General features: G+C 35.6%; 1 protein-coding gene across 2 annotated transcripts in view; it reads right to left on the bottom strand.

The window, feature by feature from the left end:
* Nucleotides 1-16,755, bottom strand: part of LOC6031073 (putative sodium-dependent multivitamin transporter) — an 89,381-nt gene that overhangs the window by 52,136 nt on the left and 20,490 nt on the right. For both annotated transcript variants that reach the window (XM_038263118.1, XM_038263119.1), the window contains exons 6-8: nt 6,101-6,216; nt 2,077-2,240; nt 599-794 (exon numbers count right to left, since the gene is read on the bottom strand). In XM_038263118.1, the coding sequence (XP_038119046.1) occupies nt 599-794; nt 2,077-2,240; nt 6,101-6,216 (476 nt within the window). The remainder of the gene's footprint in view (nt 1-598; nt 795-2,076; nt 2,241-6,100; nt 6,217-16,755) is intronic.

Genomic DNA, 16,755 nt, shown 5'->3' with positions numbered 1-16,755 from the left:
AATGGGAGAATTTTAAAACTTTTTAGTGTTTTTCGATGAAAAATACGTTTTTCGGAATTCTGAGTACGCCATCAAATCGGGCGTCTAATTTTACATAAAAGTCCCTTTGACACCAAATTTCTATCTCATCACCGTTTCAGGCTGCAAATTATTGAAAAACACCTCTTTTTTCGCATGTTCAAAAATGGAAGGGGTCGTACCGCCCCTCCGTCACGAGATATCAAAAAACGGACCTCGGTTTCGTGATCAGGGACAAAAGTTACCCCTTAGGACAAAGTTTTCCCGATTTCGTGTGAGTTGGTAGAGAATTACCCATATATATAATTTATATATATCTGCATTTTTTGAAAATTGTGCTTGATTTTGTTTACAGCAGTGAACCACACTATATCAGCTGAAATGTTTGCAGCCACCATGATCGTGAACCATGTGGTTGATTCGCAAATTTCATTGCAGGAAGAATTAAATCAATTATGCAAATAAAAAGTGCCATGGTTTGCTTGTTATTAATTTAGTCCTGCGGTTTACTGTTGGTTAATAAGCATATTTTTTTATCAATTTATAATACTAGCAAATGCAGCAAGTCATTCACACTTACCCCAAGCTTGCGGCGAATATCCCCGCCACGAAGATTCCGGTTACGAACTTGATGTGGCCGAAAACGTCCATCACGTAGAACGGCACCAGCTGGTCCTTCTCGGAGATCTGTCCCGACCGCAGCGGGTCACATTCGGCGTAGTGGGCAAAAGTCATCAACCCGGTGTAGAAATTGAACAGAAACACCAGCACCAGTCCTGTGGAGTTTTTCGATTAAAATCCGAAATCGAGAAACGAAACAAAAAAAACATACGAATCGAATATAGTTATTTCGCCAGCAAGTCAGGCAGAAATCAGTGCCGTGTTCAGTTGGCGGAAAAATAACAACTTTCTCTAGAGTAACAAATTGCGCAAACATTTAATTATCTCTCGCAAACAAATTGCTGGCTAGTGTGGTAGGGTAGGAAAAAAAGCGGTACGTGCACGAGTGTATGAATGATGAACGAAAAAGTGGTTTGGCGGGGAGCAAAAAAAAAGAGGGTCCTGCATGGAACTCTACGCACAACTGCTGGTATAACATATCGAAAAACTATGGCAGTAAAAGTTTCGAACATGGCAGAAGATGAATCACATATTGAGTTGGGTGAAAAACGCTGCTGCACTATGGGAGGGTTAATATCGTTTGCGAATTTAAAGTCATACTTTTGGTCTCTTTCAATAGTATAGAAATTTAGTCATCAAACAACAATTGAGATTTTTTGTATCAGATATAAATCGGTCAATAATTTGAGTAATAACACAACTCTACTTCTTTAAAGTAGAAGTCAGTGAACGATTCAGTTTTGTCATGGTATGATAGATTATGCTCCCTGAACACGCTACAATCGCCATGATTGAATTTTAGTGATTTTTTCTACTAATAAATAAAATTGTAAATGTCAGGTATAAATGGTATGAAATCATCTTAAACAAACCGGCGCACCCACTTTTATCTATGGGAGCAGCAACAATAGAGGGGTGCGCATGGTTGCCTAAGATGATTGGTTGCCTAAGATGATAACCGAAATTTACAATTTTATTTATTGGCAGGAAATTCACTAAAATTCCTGCCAAAAGTAGCTCCCTGCCCGAATCTATCATACCTTGACGAAACTGAATCGTATAACACTGGAACGCCCAACACATGTCCAACTTACACGGACGCCCAAGCCTCCCAAAAAAGTTGGAACGGTAACTTCAACTCGCTGGTTCTCGGGCATAACTCAACCAATCGGGACGATTCTTGTTTCCAGAGATTTGTAAGAATGTCTTTAGGATCCTAAAATTTTGCAGAACTTGATTTGTACAAATCTGTCATTTCGGCGTTGGAATGATATGACATCGAAAATTTTCGAGTTGTGTAATCTATACTATGTTCAAGCAATTTCCACTGAAAGAAAACCAAAAATATGACCAAAAGCTCATGTTCAAACCGAGTGTGAAGCTCCGCCACCGTTCCCACAGTTTACCAGCGCGAACAGAGTAAAAGTTGGAACTTACCGAGTATCGCGAAATAAATGGCCTTTTTTGCCTTATTGAGCGATTTTAATGACATACATTTCTGAACCGATGCTTGATTTGTGCAAAACAGCGACGTCCAATAGAAGAAGCCCCCGATGATGACCGAGTAGACGCTGTGGCGGGTGGTGGGGTTGACATCGGTGCTGTTTTCGGAGCCGGTGGTGGGGAGGGGGCGGCGTAGATTGTCATGTTGTACATCAGCATCAGTGGAGCCACGTTTTATTGTTGTTGTTGTCGTTGATTTCGGTTCGAAAAAGGACACGTCACAGTTGACAGTGATCCAGATTCGAAATTTATGCGCCACCGCCGGATCAGACCACGTGTGTGTGTGCGAGTGGGTGGGTGGCGATGAATTAGCATTAGGCGAAAAAATAAAAAACGGTGACGCGAAATTCGTGGAAAACATCCCGACATCGATTGAATGCAGTCATGCGGTAGATTGTCGTAGAGTCACACACCGATCAACCAGGCCAATCACAGCGTGGGTTGTTTTTCGGCGATGATGAAGATGAAATGCCGGCAACGTGGTCGACCGAACCCATTGCCAAAGGACACGACGCGTGGGGGCAAACAGTTTATCGTTTGCGTTCAGTTGGTTCAATGAAATGAAAAGAAAACAGAAAACATTGTTAGTAATTGAATAACTTGACGCCCCAACGGCGAAACTGGGTGCCGTAACTCAATAGCCAAACGTCAATCTTATTCACAAAAATCTTGTCTTTAGAACTTCAAGCAAAAATCACCACAAAACACTTTCTCCATAACAATTCCACGGAAAAAAAAAGAAAAAACCAACAGTTGATAAACTTTCTTTACGAGGAGCAGTGACCTTCGGGCGCAGGGCCAAAGGTTCGCGCAAAATTTCATGGGAAAGCACCATAAAAGCAGCTCTTCGAGTGGCCCAACTTTTGGCCTGACGATGGCGAAATGATAATTTTAGTTTCCTGCCAGAACAACTCGAGACGGCATTAAAATTTCATTGTTTCAATAATTAAACCGCGGACCACGTTGAGCCACGTCGAAAGATACCATACCATTTGGCAAGCTTGTCGTGAATGGAAGAATTAATTCGCAGACTTAACGAGGTCACCACTACTGGTTTGGAATGACATGGCGCTCGAATTGGAGGTGCAAGTTGGTCTTTCCGACACGGTTTGACAAGGTTCAGCCCTGTTTGCTTAATAAAATTTTAACTAATTTATTATTCTGTTACCTTTCCTAATATTTTTTCTTATTACAAATTTAAATATCTGATAGGACTCAAAAGATGTAAAAACGGCATTATAATATTTACTCAACCCTCTAAAAGCATTTTTTTCGAAATTTTTATTTTTTCCGAGATTAAAAAGTAATTTTGAGCAATTTTTGCTCAACGAAAAACATTACGTCTCTTGTTTTAAATTTCCATGTTTCATTTTAAGTTTTAGAAATTTGTATAAATCTTGTTTAATTTCTGTTTCTTATTCTCCCTTCACCTCCTCCGAAAATTCAATGTTTCTCAAAATATTTTAGAAATGAAAAAGGCTGTTGCAAATACTTATCAATTTTTGTGTCTCTTTGATCTTTAAAAATATTGGCGTAGGCCTTATTAACGCAGGAGAGTTAATTATATTTTTTCAGTCGCACTAGAATTCTGGAGCAACACGAGAAAAGGGAGGATAACATCCTCAGCTACCTGTTAACAATGCAGATTTTGCGGAACAGTTACCTTTTGACTCAGAATTTACAAAAAAGTTCCAGCTGTCAAATGCTTATGCGTCCTTTTCAATTTTTGCTCCAGAATTGTAATTACCTTATTTGAGTTTTTTGTGGAACAAAATTTAACAAACTTTGCAACATTGATTATTTCTAATTAATTTTGTCTAATTCCATTCGTAATTCAAACAAATCTGAAAATATATTTTTCTAAATATTACAAAAACATACAGTAATTCCATACAAATTACATTAATTACATATGCGGTTCCAAATTTGAAAGTTTTGAAAAATTCTAAATAGCATTGTTTTAAACAAATATTATTCACAACAACTATTTTCCCTTAAATGTCTAATCCTTCATTTGAGTCGGTAAGATTCAAACAGGCTGAAGCTTGAAAAAGCTATGATTAAAAAATGTCTTTTGTAATTTTTCGAAAATTTAGATTTTTGGGAATTAAACTTGACTAGGACAACCACAATGGTTCAGAAAAAAACGTGTCTAAATATTTGGGCCAACAAACCGCATGACCCATTTTGGACATTTTTAAAATTTATATTTTTTTCTTCGAAATCTGTTTGATAATTTCCAAGATATCTTTGAATTGAAAAAAACTGTTTCATTGACAAACGCTGGCAAATTTTAGAAATGTTATTATCATATTCTTGGAAAAATCATCCGCTAAACAATAAAATTCAAAAGTTTGGCATTTTGTGTCTACCAAGGTTGATAATCGATATAAATATCGTCGTTATTATTATCGTCTAACGAAAACGATATGTGTTCTCAAATTAACTTAATGCATTATTGTCATGTTAAAATTTTCAATGCATTTACTTAGAATATATTTTACGATTATGTATTGAGTTTAAAAGCATAAAAACATTAAAAAATCACAAAATACCGTATTTTTTCAAAAACACTAAGATTTTTTATGATTTGCAACATGAGTAGCAATAAGACGAATTTTGGTTTGCTTATTCCTATTATAAGAGTTTTTGTTAATATTAAAATTTTAACAAAATACCGTATTTTTAAGAACTCGAATTTTCATAACAAACGATTTGGAATATTGCATGCATTTTCATTATTTGAGATTTTTTGGAATGAAATACTCAAATTTTCACAAATTACCGTATTTTCCGAAAATGCTCAAAATTTCTTCATTTGCAAAATGGGTATCGAAGGAATTAAAATGTTGGATATATTTTCACTACTTGAGAGTTTTTTTTGTTGAATATTCTAATTTTCACAAAATACCGTATTTTTCTGAAGATACTCAAATTACCATAATTTGCAATAACAATATCTAACTATTTGAAATTCTGGATGCATTTTCATAATAAAATACCACATTTTCCGAAAATGCTCAAAATTTTGTAATTTGCAAAATGGGTAACGAAGTATTTAAAATTTTGGATATATTTTCACTATTTGAGAGTTTTTGGAATACAACACTCAAATTTTAACAAAATACCGTATTTTTTTCGAAAATACACAAAATTTTATGATTTGCAATATGGGCATCAAACGATTTGAAATTTTGAATATATTTTCGCAATTTGAGAGTTTTTGGCATAAAATACTTAATTTTTTTTAAAATACCTTATTTTAAAAGTACTCAAATTTTAATAATTTAGGCCGTTGCAAATATTTTCAAAGCTTATTCCCCCCCCCCCTTCAAAATTGGTCCGAAAAATCAGTGGGCAAAAAAATATTTTTTCAAAAAAATATCAACATTTCAATGGAAATAGAAGTCTAATTAACTGACAACAATCTTATATGCCGTTTTCTGAATTAATAATCATATTTAACATGTTTTGACTCGTTTAAAAATATTTTGAACTTTTATGAAATTAAATTTATTCTCGCAAAAATAAAATTTTCGTCAGTATTTAGAAATTTTGGAAATCAATGATTGCAAAACAACTGGACAGGTGTATGATGCATTTTAAAACCCTTTTTCATTCAAATGTTGACACCGTGGCCTGTAATTTCAATTATTAGCTTTTTTATTCCCCCGCCACCCTCTCGATTTTGATCAGAGTCGAGAGGCGTAAACTTCAAAAATATGTGTAATGGCCTTATTCATTTTTTTACAAAATATCCAATAACAAGTTTGTTTGTGCAACTTTTGAAAAATCACTCAGTGCGAATTAAGATAAAAAAAAACTCAAGAAAATTCCCGGGAATTCCCGGGAAATGGCCATGTTCACCTCTCCATTCCCGGGAAATTGAAAATCTCGAAAATCGTCGTGGAACTCTGATTAGGCTAAACGAAATCTGTTCAAAAACCGTCATACTTACTTCAGCAATTCGATGCGATCGTGTTCCTTAGCAATTGTAAACACTTCTCCCGGCCCTCCAGTATAGTGCCATCCAAGGGCTACAACCAAAATGAGGGAGATAGCAAGGACGCAGGCCTGAAATCATAAAGAAAAGAAATGGTGTTAAGATTAAAAATAAATTGGGCAAAACTATAGTGAATGGAATCAAAGCAGACATTATTCAATCAGGCTATAACGAAATCTATCAACACAACGGCAACCAACTAAATTCCCACGTGGTGAAAGGTCCCCCCCCACCCCCAATCCCTTCTTTCAGCTGATCGATTGCGTGAACATCAACCCAGACATACCGACTAATTTTTCACCAGCAACCCGAAAGTCGTCGAAGCTCTTGCCCCCTCGTCTCCTCGTATGTGGTGTAGTACTCAAAGCAAATTGAAAAGGAGAACCTTCTCCCATTCCAGGCTAGAAAAATGAGACACGTGTGCTCGGGGAATTGGCCCAATTCATTCAACCGTTTTGCACCCCCAGGGACCGACCGCAATCTTTCACCGAAAATACACACCTACACCCGACTGATGCTCTCTGTTTGGCTAATCGGAATTTCTTCACTTTCTTAGGGGGCTCTCCCTCGTCCGAATACATGCCCCAGCCGGCATTCTTTTGCCAAGCATAATGACTAGCAATTAATCTTCATAAGGATATCACAGGTGGAATTACGGTGCAATTTCTTCACTTTTGTAATCTAACTTTGCCTATTTTTATTAGTATACTTTGTGGGATTTCACCGTTGTGAGGGGTGGGAAAAGGGAGTCTCTCCAAATGGGGATGGTTGACCATGAGTCCATCTTCAAATGAAGGTCCCATGCTTGGATAGCAAAAATCCTCTTTAAAATATTTAAACACCTGTTAACTCAACCTTCAATTGTCTGTGTTCTGCTTTTAGCAGCAGAAAACGTGAAGAATAAATTTCCATTAACCGTATTTATTTTGTCACCTCCTCGGATAGGCCAGTCCCCTCCAAGCTTTATGCTAATACAGAGCACCATCCGTCTCCATCTTCAAGACAACCTACTTAATCAGTGGACCTTTTGGGGGGCTCAAAAGTAGAAGTAGCACCCGAATATAGCTGTTAAACTTTCCCAGCTGAGCAATTCCACCGCAGTATTTGAGGCAAAATAAGACCAAACCCAACACATCTCCCAGACAGGGTAAGACCTGAGATGTTTCTTCCATTCAACAGAGCAGCGGCGGTCCGGCGGTGTGGTGCTAATGAATGCATAATTTGTCTAATTATAACCACCGAAAAGTGGCTTGGTAGCTTGTTGTGCTTTTTGCGCCTTTTTCCCACGAAATGTAGTACTACCGCGTACTACTCGGAATTTACTCGCGAATCCTTCTCCTTTTGCCGGGGTCGACCTTTTTTCCGAGGATCCTCCGGCTCTGACTGGTGGCTAATGTAGCAATACCCATTTCAAAGTGAAACATCACGGTAAATAGAGCCTTTGCTCTGAGTGGCTTATGGTTCTGGGTAGCTTTAGGTTCCTTGCTACCGTGCTTCTTGATGGAGAAATTAACGTGAAAGCAGAAACCGAGAATTATTCTAAATTTCTTCTACATTTTCATGAATCAAACATAGCATTTGTTTTATTTTTGTAAAAGCTACGGGAAAACGAAATGTGTACTAAACATCAATTAACTAACCCAATTTAACGCAATTTTCAAAAAGTTCATAAATAACTCCCTGTAATCCACGTTCAAGCGTAACATCATTGCCCTACTTTTCAACACGTTGCGAAACTTTTTTGTCTCGTTATTTGCTGTCCCTTTTAAATGGGGAAAGTATCGCTCTCCCCAAAAAAAAAGTGCCACGCTGTAAAAGATGAAAAAAATTGATTCAAAAAGTTTTATTGCGAAACGTTTTACGCACTGGCCCAACACACACAAAAAAATACAAAAGGATAAAGTGCTAAAGTAATAAGCAATTTTCGCCGTTGAACAAAAAGTTAATTATGGAAGTGAGAGGAAAGTGTCAGCATCATCATTATTGATCGAAGGGTGTACAGAACAAAAAGGATAAATCGTTTTCCAAAAAAAAAAGTTTCACGAAACAGAAAGAGCCTTTTACTCTTAACATCCTCCATTTTCAACCTGCTTTTATCTCAAAAAGCCCCACACAGCTCTGCACTTGATTTTAAACGGCTCAATTAACGTCTCTTTCCAAGGGAAAAAAGGCCCGTCAATCACAGGCTCCAATCTATCATTGCAGTCAAGTGCCAGGAAGCTTTCAAAATTGATCGTACGTCATGAGTCACAGGCTAATCACCGAGCCCACGTGACGCAATTCATTTTCCGGGCCCTTTAAAAATCGTCCAAATTAAGAAATTTGACTCTAAAAACGCTCAACGCACGGTTTGACGATCTCACAAGGACAAACAAAAGCAGCTTAGCGCGTCTTTTGTGAAAAGCGCCGGAAAAACAAAAGGAAAAATCACTGACTTTGATATACGATATCCGATTACGACAATCAGTCATATGTAAATTCTTCGACAATATTTCCTTCAACTCAATACCCTACCCTGCTGCTGGCTGGGGCGCCACCACCATCCTCATCGGGGAGATTCCCCCGCATTTTGATTGACGGGAAAGAGCAAGCAGGAAACAAAAAGGCTTTTATATGCTGCTTTCCCCCCTTCATTTTCCCGCTGAAAGTTACACAGCATCCTTGGGACGCGCAGAAGGAACAAGGTCGCGGGGAAAGACGGTTGAGGCAGGTGCCGAGTGACTGATCACCTTACACATCACCATTTCGTCGTTGACGCTGCGAGGGAATAGTGGGATTAGAGTTGAGATTTTATTTTTTAGAATCCAGAAATTCAGAATGAAAAATGGCCTATTGAGAATAATTCAGATCTTTTTAAACTATAAATTTAAAATTAAAGATTTTTCAAATTACGAAAGCTATTCTATAAGACTTTGAACAATGATTATATTTTGTATTTTGATTTGATGAAAAACATTGTGGAGCAAAAATGACACAAAAAAATCAAAATTTAATTCGCAAATTTATGCCAATTTTAAGAATGTAAATTTTAATTTTAATAGGCTAAAACACATGCATTTTTCATCACATCAAATGTTGGGGTTTATTCTTCTATCCCTTTGCACCAAATTTACTGGAAATTTTCTGATCTTTAAAAAAAATTCAGTCATGGTTAAGCTTGATTGTGACTTCAGGTAAAACAGCCACGTTTTAAAACAATTAAACTTCTGTAACGTACTTTCCAATTGCAAATTTGATTTAACGTCTGAAAATAAAGAAATTAATCGAAAAAAAATTATCCAGAACATGATTTATGAAAAATCATTAGCAATTGAATTGCCATATTCCATAGATTTTTTTTAATGTCGAAAATTTGATTGTTTGAATATGATTTCTTTTTAGAGTAATTTTACCTAAAAATGTGTAAAAATGAAAACATGATTAAACTTACCAGAAACTGATGAAAATTCTCAAGATCCTTATGTAACATACACATTTGTCGACCGAACATCTATCGGCATTCTCTTATGAACATTACCACCATTTTTTTCTGTGCAGCTCAAAATATGAGCAGTTCTCTAGGATTTCGGTCATTCGATTTTTTTTTGTATTTTTTAATCCGACTGAAACTTTTTTGGTATGCCCAAAGAAGCCATTTTGCATCATTAGTTTGTCCATATAATTTTCCATACAAATTTGGCAGCTGTCCATACAAAAATGATATGTGAAAATTCAAAAATCTGTATCTTTTGAAGGAATTTTTTGGTCGATTTGGTGTCTTCGACAAAGTTGTAGGTATGGATATGGACTACACTGGAAAAAAATGATACACGGTAAAAAAAAATTGGTGATTTTTTTATTTAATTTTTTATCACTAAAACTTGATTTGCAAAAAAACACTATTTTTAATTTTTTTTATTTTTTGATATGTTTTAGAGGACATAAAATGGCAACTTTTCAGAAATTTTCAGGTTGTGCAAAAAATCTTTGAACGAGTTATGAATTTTTTAATCAATACTAATTTTTTCAAAAAAATCGAAAATTGGTCGCAAAAATTTTTCAACTTCATTTTTCGATGTAAAATCAAATTTGCAATCGAAAAGTACTTTAGTAAAATTTTGATAAAGTGCACCGTTTTCAAGATAAATCCATATTTAGGTGACTTTTTTGAAAATAGTCGCAGTTTTTCATTTTTTTTAAATTAGTGCACATGTTTGCACACTTTTGGAAAAAATATTTTTGAAAAGCTGAGAAAATTCTCTATATTTTGCTTCTTCGGACTTTGTTGATACGATCTTTAGTTGCTGAGATATTGCAATGCAAAGGTTTAAAAACAGGAAAATTGATGTTTTTTTAAGTCTCACCCAAACAGCCCACCATTTTTCAATGTCGATATCTCAGCAACTAATGGTCCGATTTTCAATGTTTATAAATGAAACATTTGTAAAATTTTCCGATCTTTTCGAAAACAATATTTTCAAAATTTTCAATTCAAGACTAACATTTTACAAGGGCGTAATATTGAATGTTTGGCCCTTTTGAAATGTTAGTCTTGAAGAAAAAAGACCGATTTCGTAGAGAATTGCTCATATGGCTTTTTGTCATCTGAAACATGCATACACATTTTTAAATTTTGTTCACAAAAAAATGATGGTGAAATTCATCAAGAAATGATGACAAATTTTGCGCCAAAAAAGAGTATATTATACAAGGAATTGGTGAAAATTCAGTTTCTGTTTAATTTTCATCTGGTTCACATTTTTACTCAAAAAAGGTAATATTCAACCTTCCAAAATTTAAGAGCCAGATTTTCGCTAGGGGACACGCTGCTCGCATCGATGAGCTCCGATTTTGATGAAACTTTCAGCGTTTGTTGGTCTACAAAAAATATGAACTCATGCCAAATATGAGCCCTCTACGATACGAGGAAGTGAGGTAAAATATGAATTCAAAATTTTGCAAAAATGTTCAAAAAAATAGACCAAATTATTAAATCTCTTATAACTCAAGTTTGGCAATACGTAAACCTGCTCGCTTGGTTTCATTTAAAAAGTCTTTACATGTACTACAACTTCGACTTTGAATAACATCTGTCGGATTTTTATCTCCAAAGATATTTACTAATTACTGAAAAGTCGTGATTTTTTAAAAATTGTCGTGTCTTTCTTAAAAACGGAGGTACCACCATACCCTATGTGGCAAAATTGAGGCATGGCTAGTACTCTAAGTCTACAATAATAACTTTTTGGTACCTACGATTGTGGTAAAAAATCAATAAGTTTTGGAAATCCATTTTTTTTAATTACACAATTCCATCAAACCAAAAACAATGTTTCGATATGAAATCGTTCTTGTTGAGTCTCAATTTTATCACCGAATATGTTATACACTCGAGATGTTAAATATGGCATAATTTGACATATCTTCCAGCTTTTTATGCCAAACTTATTCCAATAACTGAATTGAAAAAAAATTTAAAAAATGCTTGTGAATACACCCTATGACGGTCTTGGGAATTAACGGGCAAAAATTCACTGCTGCTGAAGCTTTCAAAGCAATGCGTTCGAAAAGAGATGCTGTAACTGGAGAAAAAGAGTTTTCCACACAAAAATATATTACTACAGAGCAAATTAAATCACTATTTGCTAGATTTGCAATACTCTACAAACAAAACAAACTGAAAGTGTCTGATGTACGTGATGAACACATCCAAATGATTGAAAAATCTGATGATTTATACACGGTGAATAACAAATAACATGTATAGAAATCAATTGCATTTTACTTATTTTTTTTCAGGAAGCTTCTGAAAAAACAAAGCAGGACTTTGTTACTACACTGTTAGAAACTGTAGGGAACTAAATTTATCACATGAAGTTTCTTTTGAAATATTTCTTTACATGGTGATATCAATTACATTTATTGAAGTCTACTGAATTTTATATATATCATATTTTTTTCAGGAAACGGCAGAAAAACAAAGTGAGCTCTGGAATTATACATTATCTTATTATATAATGGAACAATATTGAATTTATCATACACTTATATCATACAAACTATATTTATAAATTAAACTGTCACTAACGAAAAATAAAAAGAAATGATATGCACTTTACCTTAGTAATGTTTATATTAATGCCCAATCTCATGACATCATACCAAGTTCATATAATCAAAGACCGACGTATATAATTTCTTCCTAAAACAATAGTTTTTTTGAATGAAAACTGATGTTCTGCGCAAAGTCTTGTATCAAAATAAGCCATATTTAACATCTCCAGCGTATAAATATATTCGGTGATAAAATTGAGACTCAACAAGAACGATTTCATATCGAAACATTGTTTATGGTTTGATGGAATTGTAAAATTTAATTTAAAAAATGGATTTTCAAAGAATTATGATTTTTTTACCACAATCGGAGGTACCAAAAAGTTATTATTGTAGATTTAGAGTACTAGCCATGACTCAATTTTGCCACATAGGGTATGGTGGTATCTCCGTTTTAAGAAAGATACGACAATTTTTAAAAAAAATCACGACTTTTCAGTAATTAGTAAATATCTCTGAAGGTAAGTATCCGACAGATGTTATTCGAAGTCGAAGTTGTAGTACATGTAAAGACCTTTCAAATGAAACCAAGCGAGCAGGTTTACGTATTGCCAAACATAAACTATGAGAGTTTTAAAAATTTGGCCTATTTTTTTTTTTGAACATTTTTGCAAAAATTTTAATTGATATTTTACCTCTCTTCCTCGTATCGTAGAGGGCTCATATTTGGCATGAGTTCATATTTTTTGTTGACCAGCAAACGCTGAAAGTTTCATCAAAATCGGAGCTCATCAATACGACCTCTAGAACAAAGCCCCCTAGCGAAAATATGGCTCTTAACTTTTTTTCTGAGCAATATATCTCAGCAATCAGAGGTCCAATCTTCAATGTCTCTTAGACAATTTTATTGCAAATTTTCTGAACTTTAAAAAAAAATATTTTAAGGAATGATCACTCATGGTCACTATTTTTTAAAACGAAAACTGCAAATATTTCGCTAAAATCAAACTTTCGGTGGCTATATCTAGAAAACAGAGCCCTTTATCAAAAAATCTGTTAAGTATTTTTCAATTGGAAATTCAATTTTACATTAAAAATGCGTAAAATTTGTTTTTACTTGAAAATTTGATTTTTTCTCAAAAATCACTATTTTTCAAAAATTCAAAACTCGGCGACACATTTATTGACCATATTTCTCTATTTTTGTCCTCTAAAACATATCAAAAAATCTTAAAAATGCCTATTTTGGGAAATTAAGTTTTTGTAAAAAAAAAGTTGATTAAAAAATCTGCAATTTTTTCCGTTTCCCTATATTTTTCTAAATAGTCCTCAACAAAACCTACAACTTTGCCCAAGAGACCAAATTGATCAGAAAATTCACTCAAAAGTTACAGCTCTTTGAATATTTACGTACCATTTTTGTATAGACAGCTGCCAAAATTGTATGGAGACTTGTATGGATGAACCAATGGCACAAAATAGCTTCTTTGGTCATAGGGAAGGCCCCACAAAGTTGGAATCAATTAAAAAAATATAAAAATAAAAATGGTCGAAATCGGCCGATTTCGTAGAGAGTTGCTCATATTTCGAAATTTTAAAGATACCTAAAAACAAAAAAAAAATGTGAATCTCATTTTATTTTTGCATTATCTTGAGTAGACAACCCAACAAAAATGGAAACAATACATTGCAAAATCTTAACAATCATTAAAATACTGAATAATTTAGTTTGTGTGTGTGTTTTCCAAATAATGGAAAACTATAGTCGAGTCGGTTTTGTGTTCATATTCTATGTTTGAATCCTGATTTCAATTATTAAATTATCAGGAATTACGTTACGTTACTTCAAATGATTCGTGACAGACAATCAATATGAATCCAAATTTTCCTTACCACATGGGGTTTTTGATAAACCCAAGATTAGCTAAGAGAACATTACAAACAAGACAAATATACTGATACGTATATACCAGTTAGAATAAAAAACGAAATCAATGATTTATTGAAAGGAAATACGAAATCTTATCAAATAATTCAAACTTTGACCATCTGAAACAGAACATTCACACTGTTCCAAGATTCGCAAAGAAAGCTAGTCACAAAAGATTCAAATTTCCAACCTATTCAAATTCAGTGGAAAATCACAAATTTTCCACAGTTCACCGCGTCCGCCACCAGCGAAAACTTGCCAATTCTCGTTGAGTGGAAAATTTGCGCAATCAAAGTCACGAGCTCAGTGCGCGCAGATGACTGATTTCCTTCGAATTTTGACATTCTTCCCTTCTCACGTTTTTTTTTCGCCAACATGTGTACAGCAAATCTGACAACCGCTTATTGCTTCCCCCGTGGGCCCTACAAATGCCCTATTAGAAGGAACTCCCGGGGAGTCGGCGGAGGGCACCACGTGGACGGTTTGGCGAACTTTTTGCGACAACAGCGCGAGCTTATCAAAGAAAACGCAGGCAGCACAAAAACAGGAAATAAATGTAAGCTATTTTCCGCGGGCACGTCACATCTCAATCAAACTCGCAGCGCCCGGGCCGGGCACACAAATAATAACATCGTGAACTCGCCAAGTTAAGCTCATCAAAATTTCGCAGAATGGGCGGTAAGCAGTCTATTTTCGCAAATGCGCTGTACGCGTAGGGACCATGTCTAGGTTTTTGCTTTGATTGGCAGTGTAATCGTTTGTATTTTGAATCGCAAAAATGTTTTAAACAGTTCAAACGACTATTTGTAAACGAAGTTAAGTAAGCTTACAACAGACTTAACTTTTCTCAACTTCATGATTTTCTTTTGCGGTAATGTAGCTTTATCGTCTTCGAATGACTGCCATTTCCTTAACTTGGTGTCATATTTCAACTCCAATATGCTAAACTGGTGCTCAACGTAAGAAATGAGAGGACAGACTTCCTATTGACCTTTTTGCAGCAATTCAAACGACATGATACCATTTCCAAAACTGTTTATAAATGAAACAAAAATCCAAAGACCTTTGTTCAGGCCACCACGCTGTGACATTGATGGGTTCAAAGTGGATACCCTCTCGGGCGACCAGCGTTTGTCCTCTGCCCCGATATCATTCGGAAAAGGACTGTGGACTGTGGCAAAAAGGGATCACAAGTGCAAATTGGCACTTATCAACTCATCCCCCACCCCAACTTCATCCCCATTGCCATAGCAAAAGAACCACACGGTCGCGTGCTGTGAGACAAATTTTTAAAAGGAAAACTGCGATGCGGCGATAAAAATAAGAACTTGTTTGTACGTCGTCATAAAGATGACATTAATTTGATAAGGCGAGCGAACTCTCTTGGTTTGTGATTTGCACGAGGCCACACGAACCAATGGCAAAATTGTGTGTATAATGTTTGCAGATTGAACTAACAAAAATGGTAGAACATCAGAAGAAGAATATTTATCGAGCATTTCCACCGATATGATATTACATGAAAGCATTTTTATGTTGCTTGTTGATGACTTTGCAGAAAAATCGGTTCATTCCATCAGGATCAGAGGCTGATCCCTTTCACAGAATAAATTGGATGGAACATAACATAAACTACACATTCCCATCAATCGAGAGAATCCTTAATACACGTTCATTAGGCCTTGACGAATACTTCTTAAAACACTCGTACAAGTTACCATTCCAAGTGCTATAAACTTGTAATCAATTCAATCCCATTAAATATCCAATTCGACAAGCGATTCTTCCCCACTGATCGCTTTCAATCACGCACCAAGAAGACGAAATTCCATAATTGGGAATATGCTATTCAGCAAACATACACTCTCCCACTCACATCTGGCAATTAGATTCACATCCGACGATCCGACATCAGTCCCCCGCCAATGCCATTTCAATGACAATTCCTTTCGACTTCCTAGCCGAACTTTAAACGTACCCCCGGCATCCTTATAAGCTGTCGAAGAGGACCTGCGCGACATGTAGGTTCTCGAAAAAGCTCGTTTTCCCCCCAAAATGCTATGAACCCAACCTCAGCGCACCCCCCACTCCATTGGTGACTCTTCCGCCGCCGATACGCTTTGATTCGCGATCTAATCTGTCTCCAGTGTGTTCTTATTATTTCTCGCTCCAGCACCATTCCGGAGGTGGGTTGTTCGGAAGGTATGTACGGCAGGTTTGTTGTTGTTCCAGGACTATATCTGCTTACAGACACACACACATAATCCGTTCATCTTGGGGCAGCACAGCTTCCGAAAACGAACGGGGAAATACTTGACGGTGGGTTGCGAGGTGGATGTTCACAGAAAAAATAAAAAAATCAAAAGTGGCCGTGTTTTTAATTCACGCTAGGAAATTTAATTATCTAATTTTATATATGTATTAAATTATTAGCTCCTCATTTTGCTTCCAGATTTTTAGAAAATATAATATTTTAATTAAATCATTTGTTATTTAAGATTTTCCCGCATACAAATAAACTCAAAAATTGCTTGTGCATAATTCGAAACAACCGGAATCTTCAAAATCTGGTGGAACGTGCTGGCAAAGAAAACCTGTATGACGAAAATGGGATATGAATCTTGTATTGTATATTTTTTAAATATCC

The sequence above is a fragment of the Culex quinquefasciatus genome, chromosome 3 (assembly GCF_015732765.1).
Source record: "Culex quinquefasciatus strain JHB chromosome 3, VPISU_Cqui_1.0_pri_paternal, whole genome shotgun sequence".
Classification (NCBI taxonomy): Eukaryota; Metazoa; Arthropoda; class Insecta; order Diptera; family Culicidae; genus Culex; species Culex quinquefasciatus.
This window is presented reverse-complemented; position numbering and strand designations above follow the sequence as displayed.